Raw genomic sequence first — 21380 nt, 5'->3', positions numbered from 1 at the left:
TAACTGCCAGAACATTGAATGAGCCGATAACTCCCTGGTGTTTCTGAGCTGCAAAAAACTATTATTTGGAATTGAATTTTTATTGATTTTCTTGTGCTACAATGACTTTTCTAACATAGTAGCATGAAAGGAAAATGAGAAAAAGGCCAAATAGGGAATAGGATGAGGAAAGGGAGGCTGCTGCTTCCCATGGTCTGGCCCCAGATGGACTTCTTAGTGGCAGGTACTGCTGCTTTTGGTTGATCCTGTTGCTGATAATATGATTTACAGATTAGCTCAAATACCTGACTTCATCACCTTCACCTCCTCTTGCTATCTGCATTGTTTCTAGTCGTCATGTGCCTCGTTGGCATTCTGCTGTGGAACTGAACAGGGGGACGGGGTGGAGAGGGAGGAGAAGCAAACAGGATAATGCTCCAAATTGGTCAGTGTTGATGACTGTTCGTATGTTCATACTAGCAATGGAGATGAGAATGAATAAGTGTTACTTTAACATCACTGTAGTACGTTTATCTATTGGTGTCTTTGCCTCTCCTAGTCATTTTAACTATTGGAGACTTAGTTGTATATTAGTTTATTATAATCATTCAGATGAGCTGAAATGGAAACTCACTGATTTATTCATTCTTTCAACGAATATTTATTAAGTGACTACTGTATACCCTTCCAGGTACTAGAGGAAAGGCAACGAACAAAACAGATGAAAGATTTTTTTCTCATGTGCAGAGATTTCCCATACGTAAAATCAAAGAAGACTATCTTAGCACTTACTAAAGATTGAAAAATATAGTTCTTCTTGCTTCCTTTAATAGACATCGTAGGAGTGAAACTTGATATAATAAAATGAAACAAAATGTACCTTTCCCTGGATTCTGATTCAGTTTCGTCTAGTTTAGAGAATCTTGACAACTTGTAGGAAAAGGGTTTTTTTGGGGGACATTATTTTTTCTGGCTATAAAAGTAATCCACATTCATCACAGAAAATTTTAGAAAATACAGAAACAGATGCAGAAGATACTGAATATACCCATATTCATACAGTAGCAAATCTTTGAAATGTTGAGTGATTTCTCTTTAGGGCTTTTCCTATGACATATGTATAGTAATCCCATACCAGTTGCTATTTAAAAATTTTTAAATCTTCAATCTTGATGTGTATGTATGCAGTTTGGTTCAGTTCCCTTATACAGAATAATGTGAAATTATTATTTTTCTTCTTTCCATAGCCCACGTGAGCATAAGTGAGATCGGAAGGTGGAAATCTATTTATATTCCACCCTCTCAATATATATGAATAGAAGACCAAGTCTAATAAAAGAGTGTCCTTATGTGATGTGATAACTTATGGAAAGAGAGGTAGCTAGGCAAGCATTTTGCATAGACTTACAAGAAAGAAACGAGAGCCTCTATATGCAAAAAAAAAAAAAAAAATTTAAAGCCAGTAAAAACCCGATTGAAACAGTAAATGAGGTATAGAGAGATAAAGATTCTTATCAAGCCAAGGTTCCACTAAGTGGCAGACCAAGAATTCAAACAAATACAGGCATACCTCATTTTATTGTGGTTCGCTTTATTGCAGGTACTGCGTTTTTTACAAATTGAAGGTTTCTGGCAGCCCTGTGTTGAGCAAGTCTATCAGTGTCATTTTTCCAGCAGCATTTTCTCACTTTGTGTCTCTATGTCACATTTTGGAAAATCTCACAGTTCTTCAAACTTTTTCATTATATTCATTATGGTAATCTGTGTAGTGATCTTTGATGTCACTGTTGTAATTGTTTTGGGGTGCCATGAAGCACGCCCATGTAAAATGGTGAACTTAATCAGTAAATTTTGTATGTGTTCTCACTGCTCCACCAACCAGCTGTTCCCCCATCTCTCTTCCTCTCCGTGAGTCTCCTTATTCCCTGAGACACAATGATATTGAAATTAGGCCAATTAAAAAACCCTACCATGGCCTCTAAGTGTTCAAGTGAAAGGAAGAGTTGCACATAACTCACTTTAAATCAAAAGCTAGAAATGATTAAGCTTAGTGAGGAAGGCATGCTGAAAGCTGAGATAAGCCAAAAGCTAGGCCTTTTGCATTAAACAGTAAGCCAAGTCGTGAATGCAAAGGAAAAGTTCTGGAAGGAAGTTAAAACTACTTCAGTGAAAACACAAATGATAAGAAGCAAAACAGCCTTATGACTGATGTGGAGAACGTTCGAATGGTGCGGATAGACGATCAAACCAGAGGTAACATTCCCTTAAGTCTAAGCCTAATCCAGAGCAAGGCCCTACCTCTTTTCAATTCTGTGAAGGCTGAGAGAGGCAAGGACGCTGCAGAAGACAAGTTTGAAGTAGCAGAGGTTCACTCATGAGGTATAAGGAAAGAAGCGCATTTTCAGAACATAGGTGAAGCAGCAAGTGCTGAGGTAGAAGCTGCAGCAGGTTATCCAGAAGATCCAGCTGAGATAATTAATGAGGGGGGCTGTGCTAAACAACAGATTTTCAGTGTAGACGAAACAGCCTTCTAGTGGATCTGAAAATTTTAAGTGGTTTTTATTGTCCACCGCCAGATTTTCTTTTTAAATCATAACTCAGATACTTAATTCATTACTTTGTCTTCTCATTAGTTAGTTTATGTAAAAAGGTAATGTTTTCAGAAAGGGTATGTGGCTGCCTATAATTTCTTGAAATTATCATGTCTGAGACTATATTGTTATTAGTTTGCTCATGAATAATAACTTATTTGGGAATGGAAAATTAGTACCCATGCTTTTTCACTAAAAAACAAAAACATAGATTTGGTTACATAATTATACTCTGGTATTTGCTAATACAGGGAAAAGTTTCCGTTGTAGCCTGCTTTTTGTTTCATTGTCAGTTCTTTATTTCAAATTTTATTTCTTCATCGAGCTTTACGGAGAAGATATATTTGACAGATACCATTGTGTAACTTTAAGGACCACAGTGTGATGATTTGATATATATTTATATTGAGGAAGGAGGACCACACTAATGTTAATTAACAATACCCATCACCTCACACAGTTTTATATGTATAGTAGTGAGAACATTTAAAATTTACTCTCAATAAATTTCACATATACAATACAGTGCTGTTAACTATATCTAGAACTTATTCATCTTATGACTTGAAGTTTTATCCTTTAACCACCATCTTCCATTTCCCTCACCCCTCAACCCCTGGCAACCAACAATCTACTCCTTGTTTCTTTGAGTTGAGCTTTTTTAGATTTCACATATGTGGAATCATACATGATATGCTTCATCTATGTGAGATCATGCAGTATTTGTCTTTATCTGATTTATTTCACTTAGCGTGTGTGTGCATGTGTGTATCATATTTTATTCATCTGTTCATCCATCTGTGGACACTTAGGTCATTTCCGTATCATTGTAAGTGATGCTGCAATGAACATGGGGGTGGAGGTATGTCTTCTAGATAGTGATTTTGTTTCCTTTGGATATATATGCAGGAATGGAATTGCTGGATCATATGGTGGTTATTTGTTTTTTAATTTTAGGAACTTCCATACTGCTTTCCATAGTGGCTGCACCAATTTACATTCCCACCAACAGTGCACAAGGTTCCCTTTTCTCTACATCCTCATCAAAACTTAACTCTTATCCTTTTGATATTGGCCATTCTAACAGGAGTGAGGTGATATCTCACTGTGGATTTTATTTTTGCATTTCTCTGATGATTAGTGATGTTGAACACCTTCTCATGTACCTATTGGCCATTTGTATATCTTCTTTGGAAAAATGTCTATTCAAGTCCTTTGCCCATTTTTTAAATTGGATTATTTGATTTTTTTTGCTACTGAGTTTAATGAGTTCCTTACATACTTTGTATAGGAACACCTTATCATATAAATGGTTTCAAAATATTTTCTCCCATTCCTTAGGTTGGCATTCACTTTGTTGATCATTTCTTTTGCTGCACAGAAACTTTTTAATTTGTTATGGTCTTACTTGTTTATTTTTTTCTTTTGTTGCTTGTGCTTTTGGTGTTATATCTGAAAAAATTATTGTCAAGAAACTTTTTTTCCTGTTTTCCTCTAGGAGTTTCACAGTTTCAGGCTTTATATTTAAGTCTTTGATCCATTTCAAGTTAACTTTTCTGTGTGGTGTAAGGGAAGAGTTCTTCTCTTTCACATTTCATTCTTTCACATGTGCATATATCCAGTTTATCCAGCACCACTATTGAAGAGACCATCCTTTCCCCATTTGGTATACTTGTATCCCTTATCAAATAATGAACCATACATATTAGGTTTTATTTCTGGGTTCTCGATTCTGTTTCATTGATCTATTTGTCTGTGTTTATACCTATACCACACTGTTTTGATTACTACTGCTTTGTAGTATAGTGTGAAATCAGGAAATGCGGTGCCTCCCGCTTTGTTCTTTTTCAGGACTGTTTTGGCTCTTCAGGGTCTTTTGTGGTTCCATGCTGAGTTTAGGGTTTTTGTTCTGTTTCTGTGAAAATGACATTTGGGATTCTGATAGGGATTGCATTGACTTGGCTTTGGATAATATGGACATTTTAACAATATTAATTCTTTCAATATGTGAAATTTTTAGTTCTGTTCATTTACTGTAAAATACTTGTAAAATTATTTTTACAATTTTAAAAAATTTTGTTAATTCAAACTTTCAACTATGATATATCCAGGAACTTTTTTTTCTTTTAAAATTATTTTGCCTTGTATGCAATGAGCTCTTTTGTAAACTGAAGTTGGATTGTTTTCCAGCTTGGAGAAGACATTGTTACCATTATTAAATTAATTATCATTTATTTTCTTTGAGCTTGTTGTCTCCTTCTAAATTTCCAATGATATTTAAATCATATTTCTCTATCTTAACATTATCTTTTGTTATTTATTTCATCTTTTTTTTCTGGTAAATTCATTATCGTTTTATCATTTTCCTCTTAGCTCATTTATTCAACTTGTATTTATTAAGAACCTTCCCTGTATCAGCTGGTTAGTAGGCACTGGAACTATAGGGGTGAACATCTCAGACATAAAGCCCACATTCATTGCACTGATGATCTAGTGAGGAAAACAGATATGGAGTAAGCAATTATTAGAGCCCTACTAGAGGACATTTTTTTTTAATAAATATATTTTATTATTTATTGATTGATTTTTGTCTGCGTTGGGTCTTTGTTGCTGTGCGCGGTCTTCCTCTAGTTGCGGCGAGCAGGGGCTGCTCTTCATTTTGGTGCGCGGGCTTCTCGTTGCAGTGGTTTCACTTGTTGCAGAGCGTGGGCTCTAGGCGCATGGGCTTCAGTAGTTGTGGCACGTGGGCTCATTAGTTGTGGCTCATGGGCTCTAGAGCACAGGCTCAGTAGTCGTGGTGCACGGGCTTAGTTGCTCAGCCACATGTGGGATCCTCCCGGACCAGGGCTCGAACCCGTGTCCCCTGCATTGGCAGGCAGATTCTTAACCACTGCACCACCAGGGAAGTCCCTAGAGGACGTTTCTTAAACTGGGTTTTGCTGGATGCTAAGCCATTGCCTTCTATCGTGAAAACCACTGGTTTGTAATTTGTGAAGCTAAGGCTGGGACTTCCTTGCCAGATCCCAGCTCCCTGTAAGGTTCCACCAATAGGGGGTGCCACAGGAGACTGGACAGTGAAATAGGGAGGAAGGCTACTTCTTTCTGTTCATTTTCTGTCTTTGTCACCATCATCCCGGCAGAGTTTCTTTATCTTAGAAGTGGCAGCTTCTTCTTGTTTCGCACTTATTTTTTTTAAGTACTTCCAGATCCCGCTTTATTATGCTCTCCCTCTCCATAGCCTTCCCCCAAGAGATGCCAGCACCAGTCTGGTGGACAGTCTTTCTTCAGAGGTCTAGGTCTCCATGCCTTGGGTCCCTCTTCCAAGTTCCTGAGGTGCCAGCACCAAAACCCAGTGCCCTCTCCTTGGAGAACTGAGCCATCTCTAAGCTTCAAAATTCTATAACCACAACCTATTCCCTTCGTTCCCCCATTCCCCATCCTTAGGGTGGGACCAGTTCCTAGCAGTTCCCCCTTTTGCCTTTTTAGTCCTTCAATTATTTTTTTTTTCTTTTTTTTTGCAGTACGCAGGCCTCTCACTGTTGTGGCCTCTCCCGTTGCGGAGTACAGGCTCCGGATGTGCAGGCTCAGCGGCCATGGCTCACGGGCCTAGCCTCTCCACGGCATGTGGGATCTTCCCGGACCGGGGCATGAACCCGTGTCCCCTGCATCGGCAGGCAGACTCTCAACCACTGTGCCACCAGGGAAGCCCCCTTCAATTTTTACATTAATATTTTCTGTTAAAACATCTGGTATGCTTTCTGTTTTCCTGCCTGGATTCTGACTGATAAACCTGTCTTCTGTTTCACTAGTTCAGTTTTCAGCAGTCTTCAATATGTTGTCTACCATCTCCATTTTATATATATATATATATATATATATATATATATATATACACACATATATATATATATACATATATATATATACACACACACATACACATATATACACACATATATGTATATATATATACATATATATATATTTCTAATTCAGCAGTTATGTTGTTTTTTTCTTCCTGCATAGTGGTAGTTTTCTTGATCTCAGATGTTATCCTATTTATAAATCCCTACTCTAGATTCTCAGTTACTATTTCCTTTTGATTTTAAAGAACTTAAATTAGAAGTTATCTAAAAATGCCTCTTGTTTCCAGTCTTAGAGGAAGCCATTTAATTTCAGTTCTATGGTTTGTCTCCTTCATTTGTAGCATAATTCTTTTTATATGGCTGGGGATGTTTTTCTTACTATTAGAAGTTACACAGGTTCCTATCTGAATCTTTCAAGCCTTGGAACTAACATAGGTGATAAAAGTATCTAGTTTGCCAATTCAGAAACTAATTAGGTTGGGAATTCCCTGGTGGTCTGTTGGTTAGGAATGTGCACTTCCAGTGCCAGGGGCCCGGGTTCAATCCCTGGTCAGGGAACTAAGATCCTGCAAGTCATGCGGCATGGCCCAAAAAAAAAAGGGGGAGAGAAACTAATTAATTAGGTTGGGTAACCTATCGTGAGAATCGTAGGTAGAATGGAAAGCATTTCCTTCTATGTCTAAGAATTTGTTTCCATAATTTTTACTATTTTCAGTAGCTTTCTGGAATTTGTCTGGTGTGTTTGCCCTCCTTGGGAATCAAAAATGCCAGTGCTCCTGCCACTAGTATTAGGCATAGGCCAGGACTCAGTGTCACTTGGGTTTCTCATTTGGTGTGATATCTAGTGTGTGGTGGGCTGCCTATGATGAGTTGGATCCATATATATGGCACCCCAGTTGTTGCCTGACCCTCTACTCTACTGCCTTTAATCTTTGTATCTCCACATTTAGAAGTGTCCATGTACTTCTTGTTGGAACCCTTCAGTGGTGATTGCAAATGTCAGTTGGGAAGATCAAGAAGTTATGTGGGTCCTCTCTTCAATCTGATCCTGGCTGTATGATATCTACTAGAAATTTCTCAAATCTTCTTGTTTATAGACTATACCCTTTCCTACATCCCAGTGTCAGTACGGGATTTTCCTTCTTTATATACATATTTGCTTAGCTAGTTCATGGAGCAGGTGGGAATGGGGAGGAAAAACGACTTCACTCTAGTTTTTCATCAGCCAATGTAGTTACTGTAGGGGAGTGTGGAAGTACCCGAAAACTATATATTCTGTTACCTTTTCCATTTCTAGTGAGCAAAGAAAGGAAACAGAAGATAAAATAGAAATAGTATAAGACAAAATAGAAATTGACGCTATTCATTTTCTGTGCTTCATTTGGTTGAATGCAGATTATTTGGTGTTGTCAAAACTGCAGTCATCATGTAGCAACACTGGATAAGACTTCCTTTAGAAAACAAAGCAATCAAAGAAAAACATGGCAAACAAACCAAACAAAATTAACCACAAAAACACAACCCTTTCTTTCCATTAACAAACTGATGTGTCATGTAAGAGTCACTCACACTCTACAGTAGATTCATTTCAGTATAGAGTCATCCCCCTTATCTGTGGTTTCAGTTACCCATGGTCAGCCTTACTCTGAAAATATTAAATGGAAAATTCCAGAAATAATTCATAAGTTTTAAGCCACATGCCATTCTGAGAAGCATGATGAAATCTCATGCCATCCAACTACATCCTACCCAGGACGAGAATCATCCCTTTGTCCAGAGTAAACCACCCATTAATCTCTTAGGAACCATCTCGGTTATCACATCAACTGTCCTGGTATCACAGTACTTGAGTTTAAGTAACCCTTCTTTTAATTGATAATGGCCCCAAAGTGCAAGGGTGGTAATGCTGGAAATTCGTATATGTCAAACAGGTGCTGGAAAGTGCTTTCTTTAAGTGAAAAAGTGAAAGTTCTTGACTTAAAAAAGAAAGAAAAAATTGTATGCTGAGGTTGCTAAGATCTATAGTAAGCACAAATCTTCTATCCGTGACATTGTGAGAAGGAAAAAGAAATTCATGCTAGTTTTGCCATCATACCCCATAATGGCCAGAATACATGATGAGTACTTAGTTAAGGTGGAAAAGCATTAAATTTGTACAATAAGATATTTTGAGGGAGAGATTACATTCACATAACTTTTATTACAGTCTATTGTTTTAATTGTTCTATTTTATTATTAGTATTGTTGATCTCTTACTGTGCCTAATTTATAAGTTGCACTTTATCATAGGTATGTATGCATGGGAATAAACAGTATATATAGGATTTGGTGCTATCTGTGGTTTCAGGCATCCACTGGGGTTCTTGGAATGGATCCTCCATGGATAAAGGGGGTTACTATAGTCCTGATGAATATATTAGTCATACAGAAAGAGGATTTCTGACTCAAGGATCCCTTGGGGGAGAGCAAAGGAGAATTTGTGGTCACATTTTGCAGGTGTGAGATTTTTCATCCTGGGGATTATTCACATTTTCATCACTTGTAGCTTTGTCATCAGTTATGTGAACTTCCTCACACTTGAGAGTCAGAAATTCTGAATCGTAAAGGCTGTGGCAATTCACAGATCTCCAGTAGAAGGAAGCTTGGCTTTACAATTTGGGGGACAGCAGAGAGATGGGAAAATAGATCCTGCCACCTGCCTACAGTGTGAGTCCTTGTAAGATCCTTTGCTTCAAATATACTCCTGAAGATCTCCGAATAGACAGCACTACTGACAGAAGACGTCAGTTGCCTCTGGGAGGGAAAACATTAATAGTAAAATTCTGAAGAAAGTGAATACATGGATTGCTGTGCTTTTTATTCATGGCGTGTTTTTGACTTGCTAAAAGCAAGTTTAATGTATTTATACAACTTATAAAGATGTAACTGATTCTGAAGCTCTGCTCTTTACAGAGAACATATTTCATGTTATTGTAGCACTAAAGAAAATTAAATCAATAAATCCACAGCCTGTAATTTGAGATCCTCGATGGAAGAAAAATACATTGTCCGGGAGGGAGGGGGGAATCTTCGAAAGACTAGTAAAACTGTCTTTGCTCCACCATCCCAGGCCTTCAAGTGCCAGTGGGAATTAAGCTCATGCTGTAAAATTATCGAAGTGTTGTTATGACACCTCAAAAAGAAGCAAAGGCCAACTCCCACTCTTGTTAATGAAGCATATGCTTAAGTGGAAAGCTGTGCAAATGATGCTCTTTCTCTCTTTCGAACTGTCCCTGTATCCTTTTCCCTGAGAAAGCTTTGCTGGTGAGCAGTCAGATACTGATGTCCAGACACTTGGTGAATTTTTCCCCATCACCGGCACTAATATTCTCCGTGACCACTGGCAAGCCAATTAACCTGTCCAAGTGTCACCCTTCCATGTGTAAAAGGTTAATAGTGCAGCTTGTTTGCAAAGAGCCTGGAGCCTTCCATGAAACGCACTACATGGATACCCAGCATTGCCGTTGGACTGGAGGGCGTTGTGTTTTTTAATTATATGTTTGGTTGGATAGGTTATAGATTTCGTTGTGGTTGAATGTTGCCTCTTCTCCCTGGTTACAAATAAAAGACTAATAGGTAATCTCACTCTATTACCATCTTCTAGAGCTCCCTAGAGGGTTAAGGGAATGGCAGAGGTTACAGGTTAATAATGCATTCTTTAGTTAATAAAAAAAAAATCACGTGCATCTCAACTGCATAACAGCTGTGGATGGCAATTAGGCCAAGTGCTTTATCAGATACTAAGTAGGTAATGCTGGCAGAGACTCATGAAATAATGAGGTTTTTTTCTTTTCCTGCTCCCCCAGTAAATCTTTTATCCTTCACCTCCATATAGAACATTAGGGACAGTTTTGTTAAGATTTCTTTCTTAACAAAAATGCTTGTGAATATTTAGGAACCCCTGAAACCAGTGACTTGTGTGTGTATCTAGGTTGTGACGTTCAGCTCACAACTGAAGCTGATAATAATAATATTCTTTAAAAAAAGATTATTTTATAATCTTTGGAGCAAATGTGGATCCTACTGGCCCCAGAGCAAAGTGTCTTATCTTTCATGTTCTTTGCAGATTTACGGAAAAACTTCGAGCAAGACCCGCAGGGAAGGGAGGTTCCCATCGAAGGCATGATCGTGCTGCACTGCCGCCCGCCTGAGGGAGTTCCTGCTGCCGAGGTAAGACCAGGCCTGTTCCCAAGAGGGAGGGCCCGAGTCCTGTGTGCTACAGGTGATGAAAGCCAGCCTGGGTATGGCCTTGTTGCTGCCTGGCCCCAGCTGCTAAAGATGGTGAAGAGACTGATGGAAATAAGTTGGAAGAGGAAATTGTCTCTCCTCTAATTTCTTGTTGACACAAGCTCTTGCTAGGCAGCCCGGGTAGGATTTGTTCTGTGCCTTTGCTTTTGGGGACCTCAGTGGTACAGGCAGCATCTCCTGTGTCCTCCATCTGACCTTGACTTCTGGATCAATCTAACAGGCAAATTCACGTGAAAAAGTGCAGAGAGAGAAGGAGGTCAGGCCCTAGTGCCAAGTTTCATGGGTGTCTGCACTGACTCATCCTTTATTTGCTTACGGGACAAACATTCCAGGAGTATCTGTTGGGTTTTAGGTGCTGCGCTGGCATGAGGGTTACAAGTGTTGAAGTCACAGGTCTCTGATCAGTTATCCATTGTTCACAGTGAGGCAGCAGGAATCCAGAGTCACTGTGGTTTTTGCTCCTTGTTTTCTAGAAACTTCTATCATATGGTTCGAATATAATTATCAGTAATAACACAATGTGGTAGTAGAGATGGTGTCCTTTCAGTCACTATTAAAAGAGGTTCTGATGGATTAGTAATATGGTTATTAAGGCAGTATTGCACAGGGGTACTCAGAAGTATAAAGAATACTTGGTAGAATCCTGTGTTTATAAATGTAGGCCTGAGTCAAGCAGTAGATAGGCCAGCTGTGGCTTCTCTCTGGGAAGCTAGGAAACTGGCCTAAGAGCCGTGGTTTAGTCACTGAGAAGTAGAGAGATTTAAAAAAACAAAAAACAACAAAAAAGGATCCTTTGCCTCGCCTTTTAGCAAACATTGCTAGGGGTTTTGCATTTGGAAGGACAAAGGAGTGCAAAGTATCAAGGGAATGAAAAAACATGTACACTTGCCCATCTAGACAGGAAGCCTGCAGGGTGGACACTATTCCAAGCTCAAATGCTTCCCTGAAATGAAGTAAATGGACTTGAAAATTAAAGTGAACATTCCATGCATGATGTGAAATGATGAGAAAGGAAAGTGCTTATTTTTAGATTTGTATTGGGCTGGCCAAAAAGTTCGTTTGGGTTTTTCTGTAACATCTTATGAAAATCCCGAACGAAATTTTTGGCCAACCCAATATTTAATGTGAAACAAACAGATATTTGATCTCCTTTGGCCCCCGCCTTGTTCTGTAGAGAGTGTGCCCTGGATTCCCAAGCAGGGGGACAGGCAGCAGGGCATGAGTGCCCAGGTGAATGTCAATCTCATTGAGGATGCCCCATGTGCTTCTGGGAGTCTGACTTGGGTACCAGCAGTTTGCTGTAGTCACCACTGTCTCTCATAACCAGGCTTCCTTCCAGGCCTGGGCTGGGTCACTCTGTCAACTTTGCCAGCATCAGAGAGGAATGAAGACGGAAGGAAGGTCATGGTTTTATTAGCTGTCCTGTGGGAACCGAACATTCTCTAGATGTCTAGAAATTAATTTTTACAACTGGAGGAGAACTTAGATATTTCCCTGGCACAGCCTTTGCAGTTTAGAGGCAAGAAAACGGATGCTCAGACCAAAGACCCACCAAAGGTCTTGCACCTATTTAAGCGATAACTGTTTGGTCTTCCAAAAGGTCCCCAGAGCACTCAGAGTAAAAGTCTATTTTATTTTGGCACCTTATGTGGTCCAGCATAACCTAGCCTGCTTTTGCCTCTGACCTCATCTTCTGCTCTTCGCTTCTGACCCTGCTATAGCCACACTGGCCTCCTCACTCTTCCTCAGCTGCACCAGCCATGCAACTGCCCCAGGACCTTTGCACATGCTGGCCCCTCTGCTAGAACACTCTTCCCCAGTTATTACATCGATTCATCCCTTCCTTCAGGGCTTGCTTAGGTATCACCTGCTCAGTGAGGCCTGCTCTGGGCACTCTGATGAAAATGTCACTTCCCTACCCTATATGTCTACTTTCAAGCCCCTTTCTCTGCTTTATATTAACTCAGCTCTTAGCACAAACATACTGTATTTATTTGGCTTATTTTCTGTCTATTAGAACTTATGCTCCATGAGGGGAATTTCTTTCATTTTTTATCGCTGTATCCCCAGAACATAAAACAGTGCTTTTCACACCCAGATGTTCAATAAATAGCTGTTGAATATGAATGAAAAATTGTTTCCTGCCTTTATTCCTGAATATTTGAGCTTGTACCAGGACTAGCCCCAGACAAAACTGGGAAATCCACTAGACTCTTGTTTGTTTTGTTTTTCTCCTATTCTGGTACTAGAAAATGGGTAAGACCTTTTTCACTCGGTCTTTGAAGACTAAGTAGAAACAAAGAACAAAAGAGAGAAGGGTAAAGAATGTGCAACCTGGAAAAGTATATAGAATAATAGCCAAAGAGGAAAATACACCTTGGTGTGTAAATGCGTGCATGAGTGTGTACACATGCATGCACACCCACACACACACATTGAAACATCTTCCCAGAGGCTGCAAGGATTTAGGAATTCTAAGGACTCTGAGGCTCTCTGGGGCCATGGTCGGGAGGGAGGAGTCCTGTGGGGAAAGGGGTTAGCCTCTAGGAAGTAAGCAGCCTTCCTAGCTGTTCACCTACCTGGGAAAAGCTGAACTTGGGTTGAAGTTGAAGCAGCTCTTTGGACATCCGTCCAAAGGTTTCTTGCCCCAGCACCCTGTTCTTGAAGGCAAGTGAGTCGTGCCTATTGACTCAATTCGTTTTCCATCTTTATTTGCTTCTGATCTGCTTTTCAGCTGTAACCACGGGAGCAGATCAGGATGTGAGAAACTTCCAACAGCCACACACACTGATGTTAGTGAAGACATTTGCAAGAGTTGTTGAACAGTGGAGGGGGGAATACAATAAATCCAGACATGTCAGTAAGAAAGTATATTTTCTTTTCTGGTACCTACCCTCCTGCCAGATTTCCACACTGTAGGTATTTACTTCCTGTATTAGTTTCCTAGGATTGCTGTGTCAAATTACTACTTACTGGGTAGCTTAAAACAATAAAGGTGGCTTCTCTCACAGTTCTGAAGTCCAGAAGTCTGAAATCAGGGTGCAGGCAGGGTTAGTTTTCCTGGGGGCTCTAGAAAATGAGTTTCTCTCTTAGCTTCTGGTGGTTTCTGGCAATCCTTGGTGTCCTTGGTTAGTAGACACATTACTACAGACAGTTCACATGTTATTCTTGTCTCTGTATCTCCATGTGTCTGAATTTTCCTCTTCTTATAAGGACATGAATTACTGGATTAGGGCCAGCCTCAACCCAGTAAGGACTCGTGTTAATGTTCTGGGTCACAGTGCACCCTTTTCCAAGTAAGGTCACGTGCACAGTTTACGTGTGGACATGAAACTTGGAAGGGGGCCACTCTTGAACTCAGTCCACTCCCCATTCCCCTTTTGACATCATATCACTCTTATTTTTAGGCATGTAGATGTCATTAGAAATAAATTTCAGAGCCAGGCTGGCTGAAAATAAATAGAGGGCCATTTCATGGAGCAGCTGTGGCTGTAGGATGGTTTAAAACAGAAATTCTGAGCTGAGGTGGGAGGTGGAGGAGAAAGCTTTGTTTTCTACATTTTGTATTATAGGTGAAAATAGAGAGTGTTTCAGCTACACTGTGGGTTAATGGCTATTGCGGGCCCCTAACAAGCTGTTTTGTTTTGTTTTGGCGGTATGCGGGCCTGTCACTGTTGTGGCCTCTCCCGTTGCGGAGCACAGGCTCCGGACGCGCAGGCTCAGCGGCCATGGCTCACGGGCCCAGCCACTCCGCGGCACGCGGGATCCTCCCGGACCAGGGCACGAACCCGCGTCCCCTGCATCGGCAGGCGGACTCTCAACCACTGCGCCACCAGGGAAGCCCCCTAACAAGCTTTTATAGCATTATCTTAAGGCGGGAAAGCATCTGGGTTCCAAACACTTGAGTTACTTTGAAATTTCACTTACTTGTGAGTTGGATACTACCTATATCTGTGCACCAATATTTACAGCTGTTTTAGTTTCAGCAATAGCTTACACACTAGTTATTACCACCAACATCTGTGTTTTTGTTGAAGGGAAGGCAGACCCAGAGAAGAAAGCTGTGAGAGAGACGGACACAGAGAGGGAAGGAAGGTGAAAACATTCATACCTTCCACGGTCGGGGTCTCGCAGGGTGGAGATGTCTGCCAGTGCCTGTCGTGGGGTCTTCAGGTCTCAAAGAGTATTTTTGTGCTTACTGACCTCACAGTCGTGCGAGGAACCTACAGTAATGACTCTTCGGAATGGCGGGAACTGGGAACTGTGCTTGGAAATTGATTAGTTGTGAAATGGTCACTGTGAAATAGCATCAGTCAGAGTTATCTTCCCTGAGCAGATGGTGTTTCACCCTCTCCACTGCACCACTGGTTCCCTTCCTACCCACCTCCTGTGGGACCCAAGGGGTCATCAGTAGAAGGAATTGTGGCTGGCAGGGCTACTGGTGTACCAGCTGGTTTTGTCCTGCAGTGGCATAGGAGGTGGAGGTCTCCTACTTGGCACATTGAAAGGAACCTTGGGGGCGGGTCTTACTTTCACAAGACATACACGATTGTCTTCTCTCTGCAAGGTAGAACTTACTTGGCAATTAACTAACTCCATCTATATGACCAGAGAAGGTAGTTTGTATAAGCATAGAAAGAGCTACCATTTATGGAGTATCTCCGTGTGCCAGGCACTGTGTTTAGTAGTTTCTCTATGTTATCTCATTCAATTTGCAGAAGACTGCTGTGAGATGCTAGAAAGCTATTGGTACTTTCCGTCCATCTTACAGAACTTGTCCAAGCTCTCAGATCACCAAGAAGCCAATTGAACCTTAAAGCTCAGATCTTTCTTTTTTTGATAGTTTGTGTTTCTTTTTAGTGAGATGGTGGGTTTAGCTGGTTTCCCCCAAAGCCTTTATGAAGCTTGGGAGCCCCTAGGCCAGTGATAGCATATCTGCTTGCTCTGCTGCCTGACATTCCACCCACCCTTAGAAATAGAGTTTTTTGTTTCAAATCTCTTCTAGCTAATTTGCTAATCCTAAATCTGCTCTAAGCGCTGTGTTTCTTTGCTTGAAATAGGTAATCTGGTGATAAAACTAAGAACAGAGCACAGAGAGAATAGAGGCTTTGGGAGCTGAGGGTAACAGGCAGCCTGGGGCAGGGCAGCCCTGGAGTCTCTGTGCTCCCGAGGACCTGGAGCCTGGGTTGGATGCTATCTTGGGAAATGAGAAGTACTGAATGTCTACAGTTCCAGACAGGGTGGCTTGGAGGGGAAGAAAAGGGGGCATATGAAGGGGAGAGGATAAGGGTAATCTCTGCTCTCATTACAATTTTCCCCACATTTGGCCATGGCCCCGACAGATCTCCTTGTCGTGAAGGGCCCTGGGTATATTCTGATGAGCACATACTGATGTCTATATCACAGGGGTCTCTGTCCTGGGATACAGCCATGGCGTCTGGAAATGGTTGAAAGGGAACTGAGGATTGTTAGTTTGGCGTCTTGGGGGGAAAAGTAGGAACTTCAGAGTCGAACGGACTGGGATTCGACACGGACTAGCACCTCCTAACTTCTAGGACCTACAGCAGTACTAGCCACCCTGAACCTCAGAGTCCTCATCTGAAAGTAGGAACAGTACTTTTCCTGTAGGATTGCTCAAACCAAAGAAGAAGGAAACCCAAGAATTTGCAAAGCATCTAACACAGTTTCTAATACTAAATAAATAGTAGAGATTATTGTGGCTTCTTTTCTTCCTCCTTTTCTAAAGCATCATAAGCCTTTGATTCTCAGAGGAGGATGTAGGGCTCCGTTATGGTTGGGGATCCAGATTAAAGCTGAAAACTCTTGCAATTTCTGACACATTCTGAGCCCCATGAAGAAGGTTGCTGCTCAGACCATCCCTTGTCACCGTGGGCTCCCCAGCCTGTGCCCTTTGTTCTCGCCTTTGAAGCTCATCAGAGGATGAAGCCACCATAAAGTTTCCTGCTTTCCTCTCTTGTAATCTTGTGCGTGGAGGAAATAAAAGCTTATTTATGGAAGCTGGTGACTATCAATGTTTTTCACCTTGCTTACCCCATGAAAGAGTCTTATGAATGGCATTATTGTTACTAAAAAAACACTTTTTGAAAAACGGCATAGGAACTCGGAGGTTCTCACCAGACTCATATAGACACAGGTTCGATGAAATAATTTGTCGTACGCTTTTCCTAAAATACCTGAAATGTGAACAGATGATAATTCAAGATTTTCTAAATGCTATGAGCTCATCCTATCACTAGATGTATTAGAACGTATTTGTTACTACAGTTGCTTTTAACCTTAACCTTGGGGCAGTTCTAACGAAAGATGGCAGCTCTTTAGTGTTTGACACCATTGTTTAGTTAAAACCAATTTGCTCTTTTCAAAACAATTCATTATCCCACACTGCACTTTTTTATACTCCCTAGTTAAATGGAAAATCTATCTTTCATAAAAGTTAGAAATTATGTCCAATGAAAATCCGACATTTTAATGCTTTTCCACAGATTAAAATTGTAGAGTTCTCAATAAACCCTGATTTACTGATGTTGGTTGTAAAATGGTTATTGCTGTTAATAAAGTCTGTAAATCTTAACAGGTTATATTTGCCTTGGACAATAAAACTTGCCCTAAAGGCTTAGTGTCTAAGGCTAATTCTGCACACATCAAGGTAAACAGCCTCCTCAAAATAACTCAATGTCTGAGAATTAAAGCCCAAAGCCAAGCAACTGACAGATTCTAGCCTTGAGCCACTGCATGCCGGGCAATCTTCTTGTTTTTATCTCATCAAGGAGTCAAGATGGTGCTGGAATTAGAAAGGTCAGGAAGGTCAAGGGCCATGTCTTGGCTATTGTGAATAATGCTGCTATGAATATATGGGTGCATGTTATTTTTTTGCATTATAGTTTTGTCCAAATATATACCCAGGAGTGATATTGCTGGATCATATGGCAACTCTCTTTTTAGTTATTTGAGGAACCTCCATACTATTTTCCATAGTGAATGGATAAAGAAATTGTGGTACATATATACAATGGAACACTACTCAGCCATAAAAAAGAATGAAATAATGCCATTTGCAGCAATGTGAGATTATCATACTAAGTGAAGTAAGTCAGACGGAGAAAGACAAATTCCATATGATATCACTTACATATGGAATCTAAAATATGACACAAATGAAGTTATCTATGAAACAGAAACAGACTCACAGACATGGAGAACAGACTTGTGGTTGCCGGGGGGAGGGCTGGGGGAGGAATGGACTGGGAGTTTGGGGTTAGCAGATGCAAACTATTATGTATAGAATGGATAAACAACAAGGTCCTACTGTATAGCACAGGGAACTATATTCAATATCCTGTGATAAACCATAATGGAAAAGAATATGAAAAAAGGATGTGTCTATATGTATAACTGAATCACTTTGCTCTACAGCAGCAATTAACAACATTGTAAATCAACTATACTTCAATTTAAAAAAGTAATTTTAAAAAAGGTCAAGAGCCTTAGCCAATGTAGTGTGAGTTTGGAGAAGGTTCCCTTCTCTCTGCTGGCCACCAAGTGGGCTTTGGCATTCTTGTGTAAAAAGGGGAGGTCCCAGGAGCAGAATGAAAAAATGTATTTTCTGTTCTGTAAAGTGTGTCAGAATCACACAAGTGTTAGAAGACAAATTATTGGGGGTGGGGGAAGTTTAAGGGAAGAAGATCATTTTCCTTCCGGATGCCCATGTGGAAATAAAAGGAAGCTCTGTCAATCTTGGTAGACTTGGTGGACGTTTGTCCTAGTTTCTAATGTTTAGGCAATTTCTTTTTAAGTCTTAACCTCCCTAAGGTAAAAGCTGACAAACTAATTTTCTAGTCGTCTTTGTGGTTAGGCCCACTCATCAGGCGTTCTCACCCAAGATGGGATGGAGAAATGAGCAATGTGAGGTGGTACTTGTATGGACATCCTTCTCTGGAAAGGATGGTGGTGGCGGAGATGCCCAGCTCCTAGGGGCAGCCAGAAGAACTGGCATCTCTCCCAGGACTCATGGTTGCGAGCCGTGTCAGCATCATGGTTTTTTTTTTTTTTTTTTTTTTTGCAGTATGCGGGCCTCTCTGCTGTGGCCTCTCCCGTTGCGGAGCACAGGCTCCGGACACGCAGGCTCAGTGGCCACGGCTCACGGGCCCGCGGCATGTGGGATCCTCCCAGATCGGGGCATGAACCCGTGTCCCCTGCGTCAGCAGGCGGACTCTCAACCACTGCGCCACCAGGGAAGCCCAGCGTCATGGTTTTTGAACTGTGAGGGTGTTGCCAAGTGACCGTCCCTTTCCCCTGCGATGTGGTTGGTCGTTGTTCCTGGCTACTTGGCAGCCCGGTCGGGCTCTTTGGCCCTCCTGGAGGTTCTGGGCACTGCTAATATTCTTTAATAAAGTCTTTTCCTGACTAAACAAGCCAGAGCAGAGTTAGTTGCTAGCAATCAAGAATCCTGAGCATGACAGTGCTTGTGCCCTGTCTTACTCTTTCAAGGATGCCTTTGATGAATACCTGAGAGTGGCCATTGGAACCAAGCAAGTCATTGTAAGCTAAAGGCTGTTTGTGGGCTGTGATCTTTTTTTCTTTTTAATCTATAAAATAAGGAGAGGGGCTAGCATCCTCCTAAGGTCCCTTTCGTATCTCTCATTATTGCTGATGTATAAACAATAGGATCTGCATAATACCTCTGACTTGTTTTAATAATTCTGCGAGACTGGTGCCAGACAGTTTTCAAGTCAGAAGCCTTTTCCCCTTCTTCTCTGTGAGGGTATTCTTAAAGGTTCGTTTGTTTCAAATGTGTTCATCACCATAAAATCCAGGAGAGAATCTTATGACATTGAACTGTTTCATACAAGAGTCACTAGACTATTATGTTTAACCTCAAGCAAACAGACTATGAAATGAGGATTTTATTTAAAAAATGAGACTCCTTTTTTTTTTTTTTTTGCGGTACGCGGGCCTCTCACTGTTGTGGCCTCTCCCGCTGCGGAGCACAGGCTCCAGACGCGCAGGCTCAGCGGCCATGGCTCACGGGCCTAGCAGCTCCGCGGCATGTGGGATCTTCCCAGACCGGGGCACGAACCCGTGTCCCCTGCATCGGCAGGCGGATTCTCAACCACTGCGCCACCAGGGAAGCCCTAAAAAATGAGACTCTTAATAATCCACTGGAGAAATGTTGAGATGCCCAAGTTCTGAAGCGGTGGACCTCAGGTATAAGTAATTAATTTGGTACAGCCAAAGCAGAGAGAGAATGTCTAATAGTCCAGATAAACTTTGCTTTGAGGAGACTGACAATGAAGACCTTTGCAGAAAGCGACATTTGATTGGAATGTATAATATTGTAACAGAAACCTAATGGACTCTTAGAAAAGGGAATGCTGAATTGGTTAAATGCTAGTAATTAAGTGCCCGTAAATTACTTCTCTAAAAACATTCCTGCAAAAAGAAATTTGCTATCGTAAGAGAGATGGGAAAATGAGGTTAATATAAGTTATTTAAAAAGTGAATGTCTACAGCCCAGATACCCTCATCATTAATACTGGTCCTTAAGTTAAATCTTATTAATGGACTGACTTCTACCATATCCTGATCTGAGAAGCTCTGGTTCCTTACCGAGGAAGAAAAGAAGCCATCTAAAGCTCCTGATTCGTATTTATTTTCTTTTTTCTTCTTGTTCTATATTCCTGGAGTTGGGGGGCGAAACCTGGAAGATAGAATTAACATTTTTCAAAGCCAAGGGTAGAGACACACAATGAGATGACAAAGGTAGTGTAGTTACTGGTCTTGCCGCCTCTTAACTTTTTGTTTCTACATTCTTCTAGGTCAGCTTCACATGCTCAGCTTTCTTTCTTTCCAAGCACTACTCTCTGGCTGTATTATTTACAGTCCTATCTCTGTGTCCCCGTAACCATTTCTCTTTGGAAGGTCCTTGACATCCTCCATCTGTCTGTCATTTTCACAGTCTGGGAGGATCTGTACTAACCCAGCCAATCTCTGACTTCATCCCTGGCCGTCCCAGGTGACACTCATTTCTTTCTTAGAAATACCTAATTTAATTCGTGTGGCCTGCTCAAGTAAGGACAGCAGTTTCTCCCTTTCTCTAAACACTTCTATTTTTTTATTTTTAAATTTTTATTGCAGTATAATTGATTTACAGTGTTGTTAGTTTCAGGTGTACAGCAAAGTGAATCAGTTATACATATACATATATCCACCCTTTTTTAGATTCTTTTCCCATATAGGTCATTACAGAGTATTGAGTAGCATTGCCTGTGCTATACAACAGGTCCTTATTAGTTATCTATTTTATATATAAATAGTAGGTATGTCAATCCCAGTCTCCGAATTTATCCCTCACCCACCTTATCCCCTGATAACCATAAGTTTGTCTTCTATATCTGTAACTCTATTTCTAAGATTATTTTATTTTTTTGCCATGCCACACAATTTGTGGGATTTTAATTCCCCAACCAGGGATTAAACCTGGGCCCTTGGCAGTGAGAGTGCAGAGTCCTAACCACTGGACCACCAGGGAATTCCCTAAACTCTTTCTTTCTTTCTCTTTTTCTCTTTCTCTCCCTCCCTCTCCCTCCCTCTCCCTCTCTCCCTCCCTCTCCCTCCCTCTCCCTCCCTCTCCCTCCCT

General features: G+C 41.0%; 1 protein-coding gene across 3 annotated transcripts in view; it reads left to right on the top strand.

Moving 5' to 3' along the window:
• Nucleotides 1-21380, top strand: part of UNC5D (unc-5 netrin receptor D) — a gene marked incomplete at both ends in the record, with an annotated part of 603454 nt that overhangs the window by 375327 nt on the left and 206747 nt on the right. For all 3 annotated transcript variants that reach the window (XM_079726836.1, XM_079726834.1, XM_079726835.1), the window contains one exon: nucleotides 10542-10645. In XM_079726836.1, coding sequence (XP_079582962.1) covers nucleotides 10542-10645 — 104 coding nt within the window. The remainder of the gene's footprint in view (nucleotides 1-10541; nucleotides 10646-21380) is intronic.

The sequence above is a fragment of the Hyperoodon ampullatus genome, assembly GCF_949752795.1.
Source record: "Hyperoodon ampullatus genome assembly, chromosome: 20".
NCBI lineage: Eukaryota > Metazoa > Chordata > Mammalia > Artiodactyla > Ziphiidae > Hyperoodon > Hyperoodon ampullatus.
The sequence above is the reverse complement of the archived record's forward strand: the minus strand, read 5'-3'. Positions and strand labels throughout refer to the sequence as shown.